The sequence below is a fragment of the Callionymus lyra genome, chromosome 15 (assembly GCF_982586985.1).
Source record: "Callionymus lyra chromosome 15, fCalLyr1.hap1.1, whole genome shotgun sequence".
NCBI classification, from domain to species: Eukaryota; Metazoa; Chordata; class Actinopteri; order Syngnathiformes; family Callionymidae; genus Callionymus; species Callionymus lyra.
In genome coordinates this window covers 1,221,764-1,236,763 of record NC_141832.1, presented here as the reverse complement: position 1 = coordinate 1,236,763, position 15,000 = coordinate 1,221,764, and the positions used below count along the sequence as shown (strand labels likewise).

Sequence of the window (15,000 nt, the reverse complement as noted above, 5' to 3'; positions counted from 1 at the left end):
CTCGAAGCCATCTTCTCATTGGCTGCCGCGGGTCATGTGACCTGCTATCAGAGTCACGTGAACAGCGGAGCGGAAGTTCACTCAGGTCCAGGATGGCGGCTGCAAAACAAGTGAGTCTGCGCTGAGTCTGTCACCCTTGGACGCGACGACACCCGGAGAAGATGCCCGTCATGGGCTTCGTACGTCGGTTATAACTGAGAGGAAGTTTTTAAGTTTCAGCTTCGGACTGACAGAAGCCGGAAGTCCTGAGTCATCCCTGAAGGTAAACAAGCTAACAACAGTTAGCTGCTAATGTTTCATCATAGTTTGAAAGAACAGCATTGATCGCTTACAGAACAATTGATTTGTCTGGAGAAACATTTATAAAAGCGGGTTTATTAGTCAACATTTGTCTGAAATTATTTTTGTTTTTGTTGCTTGTGTTTTCATTGTGTGTCATTTTGTTGCATTCTTGTCTTCTGACACAACACAGTGTTTACGACAATGAAAATATAAGAAAGTGTTTACGACACTGAAAATACAAGAAAGTGTTTACGACACTGAAAAGTTTCTGACTCCTATAACATGTATTTAAGTTCCGTTTGACGTCATCGTGGTGACAGCAAGGTCGCCTTTGATCATGTGTTCAGACGCCGATATCAGTCGCTGATCACTCGGTGATCGATACGTTTCGATTGAGAAATGTCAAAGTTCAACTGATCTTTACGTAGATGCTGTGGTTCGAGTCTCAGGAGGAACTGATTCAAAGTGAGAATCGTGAAGATGTTTCTCACACCTCTGGTTATTTATGATAACTTTTATATCTGTGACTGAACACATATTTATTATATAATATATCATTTATATATATATTAGTGGCTGTTTATCGTCAAGAGTGTGTTGATGTGTATCACGATACAACGATATAAAGTGATATATAGTGATAGTGTAGTAACATAGACACACACATACTCCTGTAGACACACACACACAACAAGTATATATGTGTAGTATTGTCCAGTACTTGACTCTGGTGTTGTGATAGTTTAGTAACAAGTATATATGTGTAGTATTGTCCAGTACTTGACTCTGGTGTTGTGATAGTGTAGTAACAAGTATATATGTGTAGTATTGTCCAGTACTTGACTCTGGTGTTGTGATAGTGTAGTAACAAGTATATATGTGTAGTATTGTCCAGTACTTGACTCTGGTGTTGTGATAGTGTAGTAACAAGTATATATGTGTAGTATTGTCCAGTACTTGACTCTGGTGTTGTGATAGTGTAGTAACAAGTATATATATGTGTAGTATTGTCCAGTACTTGACTCTGGTGTTGTGATAGTATAGTAACACGTATATATGTGTAGTATTGTCCAGTACTTGACTCTGGTGTTGTGATAGTGTAGTAACAAGTATATATGTGTAGTATTGTCCAGTACTTGACTCTGGTGTTGTGATAGTGTAGTAACAAGTATATATGTGTAGTATTGTCCAGTACTTGACTCTGGTGTTGTGATAGTATAGTAACACGTATATATGTGTAGTATTGTCCAGTACTTGACTCTGGTGTTGTGATAGTGTAGTAACAAGTATATATGTGTAGTATTGTCCAGTACTTGACTCTGGTGTTGTGATAGTGTAGTAACAAGTATATATGTGTAGTATTGTCCAGTACTTGACTCTGGTGTTGTGATAGTGTAGTAACAAGTATATATGTGTAGTATTGTCCAGTACTTGACTCTGGTGTTGTGATAGTGTAGTAACAAGTATATATGTGTAGTATTTTCCAGTACTTGACTCTGGTGTTGTGATAGTGTAGTAACAAGTATATATGTGTAGTATTTTCCAGTACTTGACTCTGGTGTTGTGATAGTGTAGTAACACGTATATATGTGTAGTATTGTCCAGTACTTGACTCTGGTGTTGTGATAGTATAGTAACAAGTATATATGTGTAGTATTGTCCAGTACTTGACTCTGGTGTTGTGATAGTGTAGTAACAAGGATATATATATAGTATTGTCCAGTACTTGACTCTGGTGTTGTGATAGTGTAGTAACAAGTATATATGTGTAGTATTGTCCAGTACTTGACTCTGGTGTTATGATAGTGTAGTAACAAGTATATATGTGTAGTATTGTCCAGTACTTGACTCTGGTGTTGTGATAGTGTAGTAACAAGTGTATATGTGTAGTATTGTCCAGTACTTGACTCTGGTGTTGTGATAGTGTAGTAACAAGTATATATGTGAAGTATTGTCCAGTACTTGACTCTGGTGTTGTGATAGTGTAGTAACAAGTATATATGTGTAGTATTGTCCAGTACTTGACTCTGGTGTTGTGATAGTGTAGTAACAAGGATATATGTGTAGTATTGTGTAGTACTTGACGAAGTCGCAAATGTTTTAATTTGTTTTCAAACCAAAATATGTCCAAACATCAGCTTTAAAAGCTGCTGGACTCAGTGTATCCTCTCGTCCTCAGTCATCATTCTTCCTTTAGCTGTGGAGGACGTAATGACTGCTGTCATCTAGAGGCCAGAAGTCTAATAGCAACACAAAAATGAACAAATGCCGTGAATGCGTTTACAAAACCTTACGATAAAAGTTTTTGATTCTGAACAATAGTTTGTTGATTGTAAATAAAAAAACGATGTTATTTAAAACACAGTTTATTGGAGAGTTAACAATAAAATAACTTTGTTAAAAATATAATGTGGTTTAAAGACAAAATACCTTTGCATAAATCATCGATACAGTGCTGTCAAATATCCACCCGGTATAGTGAGTAATGTTTGTTCTTTAAACTTGAACATTATTATTAAAAACACTCAAAGTGAAACGACATGGTTCCCTTCATGTTCGGGTCGCTTCCACAACAGAACCAGAACCAAAAGTTAAACGTTTGAACAGGAAGTTTGACTGAAATCTCTTCTTCACCGCAGAGGAGCCGCCATGTCTGTCAATCAAACCTCTGACACCACGCCCTTCTTCTCGGAGGACAGCGAGGGGGAGGAGCCAGAGGAGCGGGACCACGCCCCTCAGGAGGAGGGGGAGGGGGGGGGCAGCGGCGTGACGTCCAGCCGAGCCGTGCTGACCGTCCTGGTCCTGTGTTACATCAACCTGCTCAACTACATGGACCGCTTCACCGTCGCAGGTCAACACAACAACACAACAACACAACACAACATGACAACACAACATCAACACGACAACACAACATCAACACAACATCAACACGACAACAACACAACATGACCACGACAACAACACAACATGAACACAACATCAACACAACATCAACACGACAACACAACATCAACACGACAACACAACATCAACACAACAACAACAACATCAACACAACATCAACACAACATCAACACAACATCAACACGACAACAACACAACATCAACACGACAACAACACAACATGAACACAACATGAACACAACATGAACACAACATCAACACAACATCAACACGACAACACAACATCAACACAACAACAACACAACATCAACACGACAACACAACATCAACACAACATCAACACAACACAACATGAACACGACAACAACACAACATGAACACGACAACAACACAACATGAACACAACATGAACACAACAACACAACATCAACACGACAACAACACAACATGAACACGACAACAACACAACATGAACACAACATGAACACAACATCAACACAACATCAACACAACATCAACACAACATCAACACAACATCAACACAACATCAACACAACATCAACACGACAACAACACAACATCAACATGAACACAACAACACAACATCAACACAACATCAACACAACAACAACACAACATCAACACAACATCAACACTACAACAACACGACAACAACACGACATCAACACAACATCAACACAACATCAACACAACATCAACACAACATCAACACAACATCAACACAACATCAACACAACATCAACACAACATCAACACAACATCAACACGACAACAACACAACATCAACATGACAACAACACAACATCAACACAACATGAACACGACAACAACATAACATGAACACGACAACAACACAACATGAACACAACATCAACACAGCATCAACACAACATCAACACAACATCAACACAACATCAACACGACATCAACACAACATCAACACGACATCAACACAACATGAACACAACATGAACACAACATCAACACAACATGAACACAACATGAACACAACATCAACACAACATCAACACAACATCAACACAACATCAACACAACATGAACACAACATCAACACAACATCAACACAACATCAACACGACAACAACACAACATGAACACGACATGAACACGACATGAACACGACATGAACACAACATGAACACGACATGAACACAACATCAACACAACATCAACACAACATCAACACAACATCAACACAACATCAACACAACAACAACACAACATCAACACAACATCAACACAACATCAACACAACAACAACACAACATCAACACAACATCAACACAACATGAACACGACAACAACACAACATGAACACGACAACATCACAACATGAACACGACAACAACACAACATGAACACGACAACAACACAACATGAACACAACATGAACACAACATGAACACAACATGAACACAACATGAACACAACATGAACACGACAACAACACAACATGAACACAACATGAACACAAAATGAACACAACATGAACACAACATGAACACAACATGAACACAACATGAACACAACATGAACACGACAACAACACAACATGAACACGACAACAACACAACATGAACACGACAACAACACAACATGAACACAACATGAACACAACATGAACACAACATGAACACAACATGAACACAACATGAACACAACATGAACACAACATGAACACAACATGACCTCTACACTCTCACTTCCTCATGAAAGTGCTGACTGTTGTCTGGAGCTGTTGTGTGTCAGGTGTTGAGTTGTGGGTTCTATTCCCAGGCGTCCTCCCTGACATCGAGCACTACTTCGGCATCGACGATGAGAAGTCAGGTCTGCTGCAGACAGGTAAGCCCTCGCGTCACATGACCTGGTCACGTGATCTGAACGCCGCCCGCAGTCTTCATCTGCAGCTACATGTTCCTGGCGCCGGTGTTCGGTTACCTAGGCGACCGTCACAACAGGAAGTACATCATGAGCGTGGGCATCTTGTTCTGGTCCGTGGTCACTCTGGGCTCCTCCTTCATCCAGAGAGAGGTGAGCACCAGGAGCTCCTGGAGGTTCTCCTCACGCTTCTCCTCCTGACCTCCACGTGTCTGCAGCACTTCTGGGCTCTGCTGCTGACCCGCGGGCTGGTGGGCGTCGGCGAGGCCAGTTACTCCACCATCGCGCCCACCATCATCGCTGACCTCTACGTGAAGGAGAGGAGAACCAACATGCTGTCCATCTTCTACTTCGCCATCCCAGTGGGCAGGTCAGACACACACTTAGAGACACACACACTTATAGACACACACTTAGAGACACACATCACTTATAGACACACACACACTTATAGACACACACACATACTCCTGTAGACACACATCACTTATAGACACACACACATACTCCTGTAGACACACACACTTATAGACACGCACACATACTCCTGTAGACACACACACTTATAGACACATACACATACTCCTGTAGACACACATCACTTATAGACACACACACATACTCCTGTAGACACACACACTTATAGACACATACACATACTCCTGTAGACACACATCACTTATAGACACACACACATACTCCTGTAGACACACACACTTATAGACACGCACACATACTCCTGTAGACACACACACTTATAGACACACACACATACTCCTGTAGACACACATCACTTATAGACACACACACATACTCCTGTAGACACACACACTTATAGACACGCACACATACTCCTGTAGACACACACACTTATAGACACACACACATACTCCTGTAGACACACACACTTATAGACACACACACATACTCCTGTAGACACACATCACTTATAGACACACACACATACTCCTGTAGACACACATCACTTATAGACACACACACATACTCCTGTAGACACACACACACACTTATAGACACACACACATACTCCTGTAGACACACACACTTATAGACACACACACATACTCCTGTAGACACACACATACTCCTGTAGACACACACACATCATTTATAGACACACATCACTTGGACACACACACACACACACACACAGGAGGAAAAAACACAGACAAACGCACAGAGATCAACACAAAGAAACACTCGTACACACTCTCACAAACACCTTAAAGAGACACTGACGTGTGTGCGTGTGCGTGTGCGTGTGCGTGTGCGTGTGCGTGTGCGTGTGCGTGTGCGTGTGTGTGTGTGTGTGTGTGTGTGTGTGTGTGTGTGTGTGTGTGTGTGTGTGTGTGTGTGTGTGTGTGTGTGTGCGTGTGTGTGTGTGTGCGTGCGTGTGTGTGTGTGTGTGTGTGTGTGTGTGTGTGGGTGTGTGTGTGTGTGCAGTGGTCTGGGCTACATCGTGGGCTCTCAGGTCGGGAACCTGGCAGACGACTGGCACTGGGCTCTGAGGGTACGTTCTTCAACTTCCTGCTGTCATCGACTCGGCGTTGAACCATCAACTCTCCGCTCAGGTGACGCCGGCGCTGGGACTCGTCGCCGTCTTCCTGCTGGTCTTCGTGGTCCAGGAGCCCAAGCGCGGCGCCGTGGAGGAGCGACCGGACCAGCAGCTGCAGCACACCAGCTGGCTGGCGGACCTGCGGGCGCTGAGTCACAAGTACGTGCGCCGCCGCCGTCCTCGCTAACATGTCGCCGTCCTCGCTAACATGTCGCCGTCCTCGCTAACATGTCGCCGTCCTCGCTAACATGTCGCCGTCCTCGCTAACATGTCGCCGTCCTCGCTAACATGTCGCCGTCCTCGCTAACATGTCGCCGTCCTCGCTAACATGTCGCCGTCCTCGCTAACATGTCGCCGTCCTCGCTAACATGTCGCCGTCCTCGCTAACATGTCGCCATCCTCGTTAACATGTCGCCGTCCTCGTTAACATGTCGCCGTCCTCGCTAACATGTCGCAGTCCTCGCTAACATGTCGCCGTCCTCGTTAACATGTCGCCATCCTCGTTAACATGTCGCCGTCCTCGTTAACATGTCGCCGTCCTCGCTAACATGTCGCCATCCTTGCTAACATGTCGCCGTCCTCGCTAACATGTCGCCGTCCTCGCTAACATGTCGCCGTCCTCGCTAACATGTCGCCGTCCTCGCTAACATGTCGCCGTCCTCGCTAACATGTCGCTAACATGTCGCAGTCCTCGGTAACATGTCGCCGTCCTCGCTAACAGGTCGCGTCCTCGCTAACATGTCGCTAACATGTCGCCGTCCTCGGTAACATGTCGCTAACATGTCGCAGTCCTCGGTAACATGTCGCCGTCCTCGCTAAGTGTCGCCGTCCTCGCTAACATGTCGCCGTCCTCGCTAACATGTCGCCGTCCTCGCTAACATGTCGCCGTCCTCGCTAACATGTCGCCGTCCTTGCTAACATGTCGCTAACATGTCGCAGTCCTCGGTAACATGTCGCCGTCCTCGCTAACATGTCGCCGTCCTCGCTAACATGTTGCTAACATGTCGCCGTCCTCGCTAACATGTCGCTAACATGTCGCCGTCCTCGCTAACATGTCGCCGTCCTCGCTAACATGTCGCCGTCCTCGCTAACATGTCGCTAACATGTCGCCGTCCTCGCTAACATGTCGCTAACATGTTGCCGTCCTCGCTAACATGTCGCCAACATGTCGCCCGCAGCCGCAGCTTCATGCTGTCCACCTTCGGCTTCACCGCCGTGGCCTTCGTCACCGGCTCCCTCGCCCTCTGGGCCCCCACCTTCCTGCTGCGGGCCGCCGTGTTCAGCGGGGAGAGGGCGCCATGCGTGGACGGTCACTGCAGCTCCAACGACAGGTGACCCCCGCCTGACCCGCTAGCGTGTTCGCTCCCGCTAACGTGTTCGCACCTGCAGCCTGATCTTCGGCATCATCACGTGTGTGACGGGGATTCTGGGCGTGGCCAGCGGCGTCCAGCTGAGCCGGCGCCTGAAGTCCAAGACGCCCAGAGCCGACCCGCTGGTGTGCGCCGCCGGCCTCCTCCTGTCGGCGCCCTTCCTGTACCTCGCCATCGTGTTCGCCGAGGCCAGCAGAGTCGCCACCTACGTGAGTCGCGCCGCCGCACGCCATCGTGACCCCTTGATGATGTCATGTGACCCCTGATGATGTCATGTGACCCCTGATGATGTCATCGTGACCCCCTGATGATGTCATGTGACCCCTGATGATGTCATCGTGACCCCCTGATGATGTCATGTGACCCCCTGATGATGTCATGTGACCCCTGATGATGCCATCGTGACCCCCTGATGATGTCATGTGACCCCTGATGATGTCATCGTGACCCCCTGATGATGTCATGTGACCCCTGATGATGTCATGTGACCCCTGATGATGTCATGGTGACCCCCTGATGATGTCATGTGACCCCCTGATGATGTCATGGTGACCCCCTGATGATGTCATGTGACCCCCTGATGATGTCATGTGACCCCCTGATGATGTCATGTGACCCCCTGATGATGTCATCGTGACCCCCTGATGATGTCATCGTGACCCCCCGATGATGTCATCGTGACCCCCCGATGATGTCATCGTGACCCCCCGATGATGTCATGTGACCCCTGATGATGTCATTTGACTCCTGATAATGTCATGTGACCCCCGATGATGTCATCGTGACCCCCCGATGATGTCATCGTGACCCCTGATGATGTCATCGTGACCCCCCGATGATGTCATGTGACCCCTGATGATGTCATTTGACTCCTGATAATGTCATGTGACCCCCGATGATGTCATCGTGACCCCCCGATGATGTCATCGTGACCCCTGATGATGTCATCGTGACCCCCCGATGATGTCATGTGACCCCTGATGATGTCATTTGACTCCTGATGATGTCATGTGACCCCTGATGATGTGATGTGACCCCTGATGATGTGATGTGACCCCTGATGATGTGATGTGACCCCTGATGGTGTGTCCGCAGGTGTTCATCTTCCTCGGGAACACCTTCCTGTCCATGAACTGGGCCATCGTCGCCGACATCCTGCTGGTGAGTCACGATGTTTGATTTAAAACATTAAATATTTTGTTATTTTTCATTCAATATAGTTTGTTTTTCTATTTTTATAATGTATCAAAAATTTAATATTTTCAAAATGAATTAAAACGTTTTTACACAGAGTTTAATATTTTAATTCCAATAATAAAAATATATATTTTGTAAAATCAATAGTTTTTAATTGTTATTGGTTTAAATTCAATATAAACGTTATAATAGTCACTAGACTGAACCAACAGCTACTGATCTCTCAGCCAATCATGTGACATGAAGATGATCATGTGATCCAGTAGATCCTAATACTAACTAGAACATTTTCATTTGAAACTGAGTTAAAAATATTCAATTATTAAGTGATTATTATAATTAAAATATCACAAACACACGTACATACATGAATTATTGAATTAAATATGTTTTTAAAAGCTAAAAAAACAAAAAACTTTTCAGTTAAAAGTCAACATTTAAAAAAGTAAAATAACATTTTTACTTTTTTAAATGTCTTTATTTATCAAAGAAAACTATTGAAATGTTAAAATTTGATCTTCATCATCATCATCATCATCTTTATCTTCACCTTCATCATCATCATCACCTTTATCATCATCTTCTTTATCTTCATCATCATCATCATCATCATCTTTATCTTCACCTTCATCATCATCATCATCTTTATCTTCACCTTCATCATCATCTTTATCTTCACCTTCATCATCATCATCATCACCTTTATCATCATCTTCTTTATCTTCATCATCATCATCATCATCATCATCATCTTTATCTTCACCTTCATCATCATCATCACCTTTATCATCATCTTCTTTATCTTCATCATCATCATCATCATCATCTTTATCTTCACCTTCATCATCATCATCATCTTTATCTTCACCTTCATCATCATCTTTATCTTCACCTTCATCATCATCATCATCACCTTTATCATCATCTTCTTTATCTTCACCTTCATCATCATCTTTATCATCATCATCATCTTTATCTTCACCTTCATCATCATCTTTATCTTCACCTTCATCATCATCATCTTCTTCATCTTCATCATCTTTATCTTCATCATCATCTTTATCTTTATCTTCACCTTCATCATCATCATCTTTATCTTCACCTTCATCATCATCATCATCTTTATCTTCACCTTCATCATAATCATCTTCATCATCATCATCATCATCTTTATCTTCATCATCATCATCATCTTTATCTTCACCTTCATCATCATCATCATCTTTATCTTCACCTTCATCATCATCATCATCATCTTTATCATCATCATCTTTATCTTCATCATCATCATCATCAATGTCATCATCATCAACGTCATCATCATCATCAACATCATTATCATCATCATCTTTATCTTCACCTTCATCATCATCATCATCATCAATGTCATCAACTTTATCTTCACCTTCATCATCATCAATGTCATCATCATCTTCATCTTTATCTTCATCATCATCATCATCAATGTCATCATCATCATCGTCATCATCAACGTCATCATCATCATCATCTTCATCATCTTTATCTTCACCTTCATCATCATCATCATCATCATCAATGTCATCAACTTTATCTTCACCTTCATCATCATCAATGTCATCATCATCTTCATCTTTATCTTCATCATCATCATCATCATCGTCATCATCAACGTCATCATCATCATCTTCATCATCTTTATCTTCACCTTCATCATCATCATCATCATCATCAATGTCATCAACTTTATCTTCACCTTCATCATCATCAATGTCATCATCTTTATCTTCATCGTCATCATCAACGTCATCATCATCATCTTCATCATCGTCATCTTCATCATCGTCATCATCATCGTCATCATCATCATCATCTTCAATGTCATCATCATCTTTATCTTCACCTTCATTGTCATCATCATCTTTATCTTCACCTTCATCATCATCATCATCATCTTCAATGTCATCATCATCTTTATCTTCACCTTCATCATCATCATCATCATCTTCAATGTCATCATCATCTTTATCTTCACCTTCATCATCATCAATGTCATCATCATCTTCATCATCTTCATCATCAATGTCATCATTAACGTCATCATCTTCATCATCGTCATCATCCTCTTCATCTTCATCATCTTCTCTCCTCAGTACGTAGTCGTTCCGACTCGACGCTCCACAGCTGAGGCTCTTCAGATCGTCGTCTCTCACCTGCTGGGCGACGCAGGAAGTCCGTACCTGATCGGAGTGGTGAGTCTTGTGGGGTCATCAGGGGTCGTCAGGGGTCATCAGGGGTCACGTCTGCTCACGTGTCACTATGCTCCTCAGGTGTCCGACTCCCTGCGGCAGAACGACTCCTACATGTGGCAGTTCCGCTCGCTGCAGCTGTCTCTGCTGCTGTGCTCCTTCGTGGCCGTGGTGGGCGGAGCCTTCTTCCTCGCCACGGCGCTCTTCGTCGAGGGCGACCGGCAGCGGGCGGAGAGCCGCGCCCCCGCAGGTGAAGACTCCGCCCCTTCCTGTCTGCGACCGAGCCTCTAACCTTCTGCTTCCACAGACGAGCCCATCGTGGTCCCGAAGAGCGGCAGGTCCACTCGGGTCCCCGTGTCCAGCGTCCTCATCTGACCCCGCCTCCTCCTCGTCTGACCCCGCCTCCTCCTCGTCTGACCCGCCTCCTCCTCGTCTGACCCCGCCTCCTCCTCGTCTGACCCGCCTCCTCCTCGTCTGACCCGCCTCCTCCTTGTCTGACCCCGCCTCCTCCTCGTCTGACCCGCCTCCTCCTCGTCTGACCCGCCTCCTCCTCGTCTGACCCGCCTCCTCCTCGTCTGACCCGCCTCCTCCTTGTCTGACCCCGCCTCCTCCTCGTCTGACCCCGCCTCCTCCTCGTCTGACCCGCCTCCTCCTCGTCTGACCCGCCTCCTCCTCGTCTGACCCCGCCTCCTCCTCGTCTGACCCCGCCTCCTCCTCGTCTGACCCCGCCTCCTCCTCGTCTGACCCGCCTCCTCCTCGTCTGACCCCGCCTCCTCCTCGTCTGACCCCGCCTCCTCCTCGTCTGACCCGCCTCCTCCTCGTCTGACCCGCCTCCTCCTCGTCTGACCCGCCTCCTCCTCGTCTGACCCCGCCTCCTCCTCGTCTGACCCGCCTCCTCCTCGTCTGACCCCGCCTCCTCCTCGTCTGACCCGCCTCCTCCTCGTCTGACCCCGCCTCCTCCTCGTCTGACCCGCCTCCTCCTCGTCTGACCCCGCCTCCTCCTCGTCTGACCCCGCCTCCTCCTCGTCTGACCCCGCCTCCTCCTCGTCTGACCCCGCCTCCTCGTGGACGCTCTCCGGCGCCGCCTTGAGGACAGATTTTATACTCAAACTCTAATTTTTTAATTTAATTGTTTGACTCGAGAACTTTAACGTCGGGACGTAGAGGATTATTTTTAAAGATGACTTGTACTGTCTTTTTATTGGTGCAAATAAATGTTTCTATGGTAACCATGATCTTTGTGAGCTCGTTACCATGGCGACACAGCGTTGTTTCTACCGCTTGTAATACTAACTTGTACCAGAGGTGGCGTCAGCGTATTGAAATGTTTTAAATATTTTATCGGAATAATTAAATTCTATTGTTTGTTTAAAAGTTCAGTTTGTTTTTAATCTAATAATGTATTTGATGATTTGAAGGTTGAATTTTCATTATTTTGAATAAATTAGTTTTTTAATCTCAAAGTCTTTGAATATTTTGTAACTAAATCGAAAAACAAATGAAAATCTATCGAATTATGAACATTTAAATGATAAAAATGCCTCTAAATACTTAATCAAATTCAATTATTCAAATAAGTAATTGAATCCTTAAACACATTTAGATAAATAAAAACATGTTAATCTATCATTTAATATTTTGATGAAAGTGATGTTCAACCACAGTTCTGTTTCCATGGCGACATGATGACGTGTTCATTGACGAGAGTCTACTTGTTATACCCATGCGTTCCTGAGGGGGGCGACTGTTAAAGGTTAGCTGCTGATGGCCCGACCTTTGACCTCCGATCACGCCCCTCCTCCGACACCACCGCCCCTCGCCGAGCGGCGGCGGCGGCTTCCTGTCGTGTGGTTTCCTGTCAGCAGATGAGAGATGTCGAAGAGGAGACGCGGGCTCCTGATTGGTCGACACGCCGGCGGAGCAACCGTCGAGTTTCCCAGCATGCTCGTGTGGGTTCTAGATCTGATGGCGGGTCGTGACGTCGACGCCCTCGCAGAAGCTGGGTGGAGAGTTTGGGGCGCGTCACTGCCGCTCCAGTCGTCGAGAGGAAACGGTTCCGACCCGAGCAGACCCGACTCCTCGCTCTCCAGCCTTCAGGTGAGTCACTCGCTTCCCAGCATGCACCTGGAGGTGACCCCAAGTTCCAAGTCTGACCCTCCTGGTGGTCATCGATCAGACACGTGGGGTCAGAGGTGACCCGTGACCCGGTTCTGGCCCAGATTTCACGTCGTTTCTAAATGACTGACGATGAGCCAGGAGGGGGCGACGGCGTTCTCTTCGTGCTTCAGCTCTCAGGCTCACGAGATGTTCTCGAGCCACAGTGTCATGACGTCAGTCGCTGGAGCAAATCCAGGCCTTCTGGCTCAGCTCTTCTTTTCCTCCACGATCCGTCATGGATCTTCTGTGCACTCTCTCTCCACAGGTGTGATGGACGTCTCCTGGATCGTCATGGCAACTGTCTTCCTGGTGTCGCTGGTTGTCGTGGCGACCACCTGTGTGAACTGTTTCAAGCGGTGGCCACAAGGTGACGCTGATGACATTAGACTCAACAGAGGCGTTGATAGTTGGTTCACAAGTGTGTGTGTGTGTGTGTGTGTGTGTGTGTGTGTGTGTGTGTGTGTGTGTGTGTGTCTCCAGAGTCCATCCCTCAGGTCAGGACGGTTGAAGACATCATCATGTAGGTCAAAGTTCACGAGCAAAACATTCTTTCTTCTAACATTTGTGTCTTCAGGTCGTCAGAGTTTCATCTCATCAGCCAACGTAAGATCATTCAGAGAGTATGTGATGAAGATGATGATGATGATGATGATGGTGATGAAGATGATGATGAAGATGATGATGAAGATGATGAAGATGAAGATGAAAATGATGATGAAGATAATGGTGATGATGATGGTGATGATGGTGATGAAGATGATGATGAAGATGATGAAGATGATAATGAAGATGATGAAGATGAAGATGAAGATGAAGATGATGATGAAGATGATGGTGATGATGATGGTGATGATGAGGATGAAGATGAAGATGATTAAGATGATGATGATGATGAAAGATGAAGATGAAGATGATGAAGATGATGATGAAGATGATGATGAAGATGAAGATGAAAATGATGATGAAGCTGATGATGAAGATGATGGTGATGATGATGGTGATGATGATGATGATGATGGTGATGATTATGATGGTGATGATGAGGATGAAGATGAAGATGATGATGAAGATGATGATGAAGATGAAGATGAAAATGATGATGAAGATGATGGTGATGATGATGGTGATGATGAGGATGAAGATGATGAAGATGATGATGAAGGTGATGATGAAGATGAAGATGAAGATGATGATGAAGATGAAGATGGTGATGATTATGATGATGGTGATGATGATGATGATGAAGATAAAGATAAAGATGATGATGAAGATGAAGATGAAGATGATGATGATGAAGATGATGAAGATGATGATGGTGATGATGATGGTGATGATGATGGTGATGATGATGATGATGGTGATG

The 15,000-nt window shown here is 45.1% G+C and overlaps 2 protein-coding genes across 2 annotated transcripts; both read left to right on the top strand.

The window, feature by feature from the left end:
* Positions 1-80: 80 nt before the first annotated feature.
* On the top strand, positions 81-11,979 carry spns1 (SPNS lysolipid transporter 1, lysophospholipid). Its single transcript, XM_087809369.1, has 13 exons — positions 81-262; positions 2,922-3,133; positions 5,008-5,073; positions 5,126-5,262; positions 5,328-5,479; positions 6,574-6,640; positions 6,702-6,844; positions 7,864-8,016; positions 8,075-8,264; positions 9,151-9,216; positions 11,385-11,483; positions 11,562-11,730; positions 11,788-11,979. Exons 2-13 carry the CDS (start codon positions 2,932-2,934, stop codon positions 11,853-11,855), a joined length of 1,512 nt encoding a protein of 503 aa, XP_087665495.1. The 5' UTR covers positions 81-262; positions 2,922-2,931; the 3' UTR covers positions 11,856-11,979.
* A 1,495-nt stretch (positions 11,980-13,474) lies between these two features.
* On the top strand, positions 13,475-14,240 carry LOC148064342 (uncharacterized; the record flags this gene model as incomplete). The annotated part of the gene is given in 4 exon segments (XM_087809316.1): positions 13,475-13,577; positions 13,903-14,004; positions 14,118-14,157; positions 14,212-14,240. Coding segments are annotated over 3 exon segments (166 nt in total), but the record flags the coding sequence as incomplete, so codon positions are not given.
* Positions 14,241-15,000: the final 760 nt, after the last annotated feature.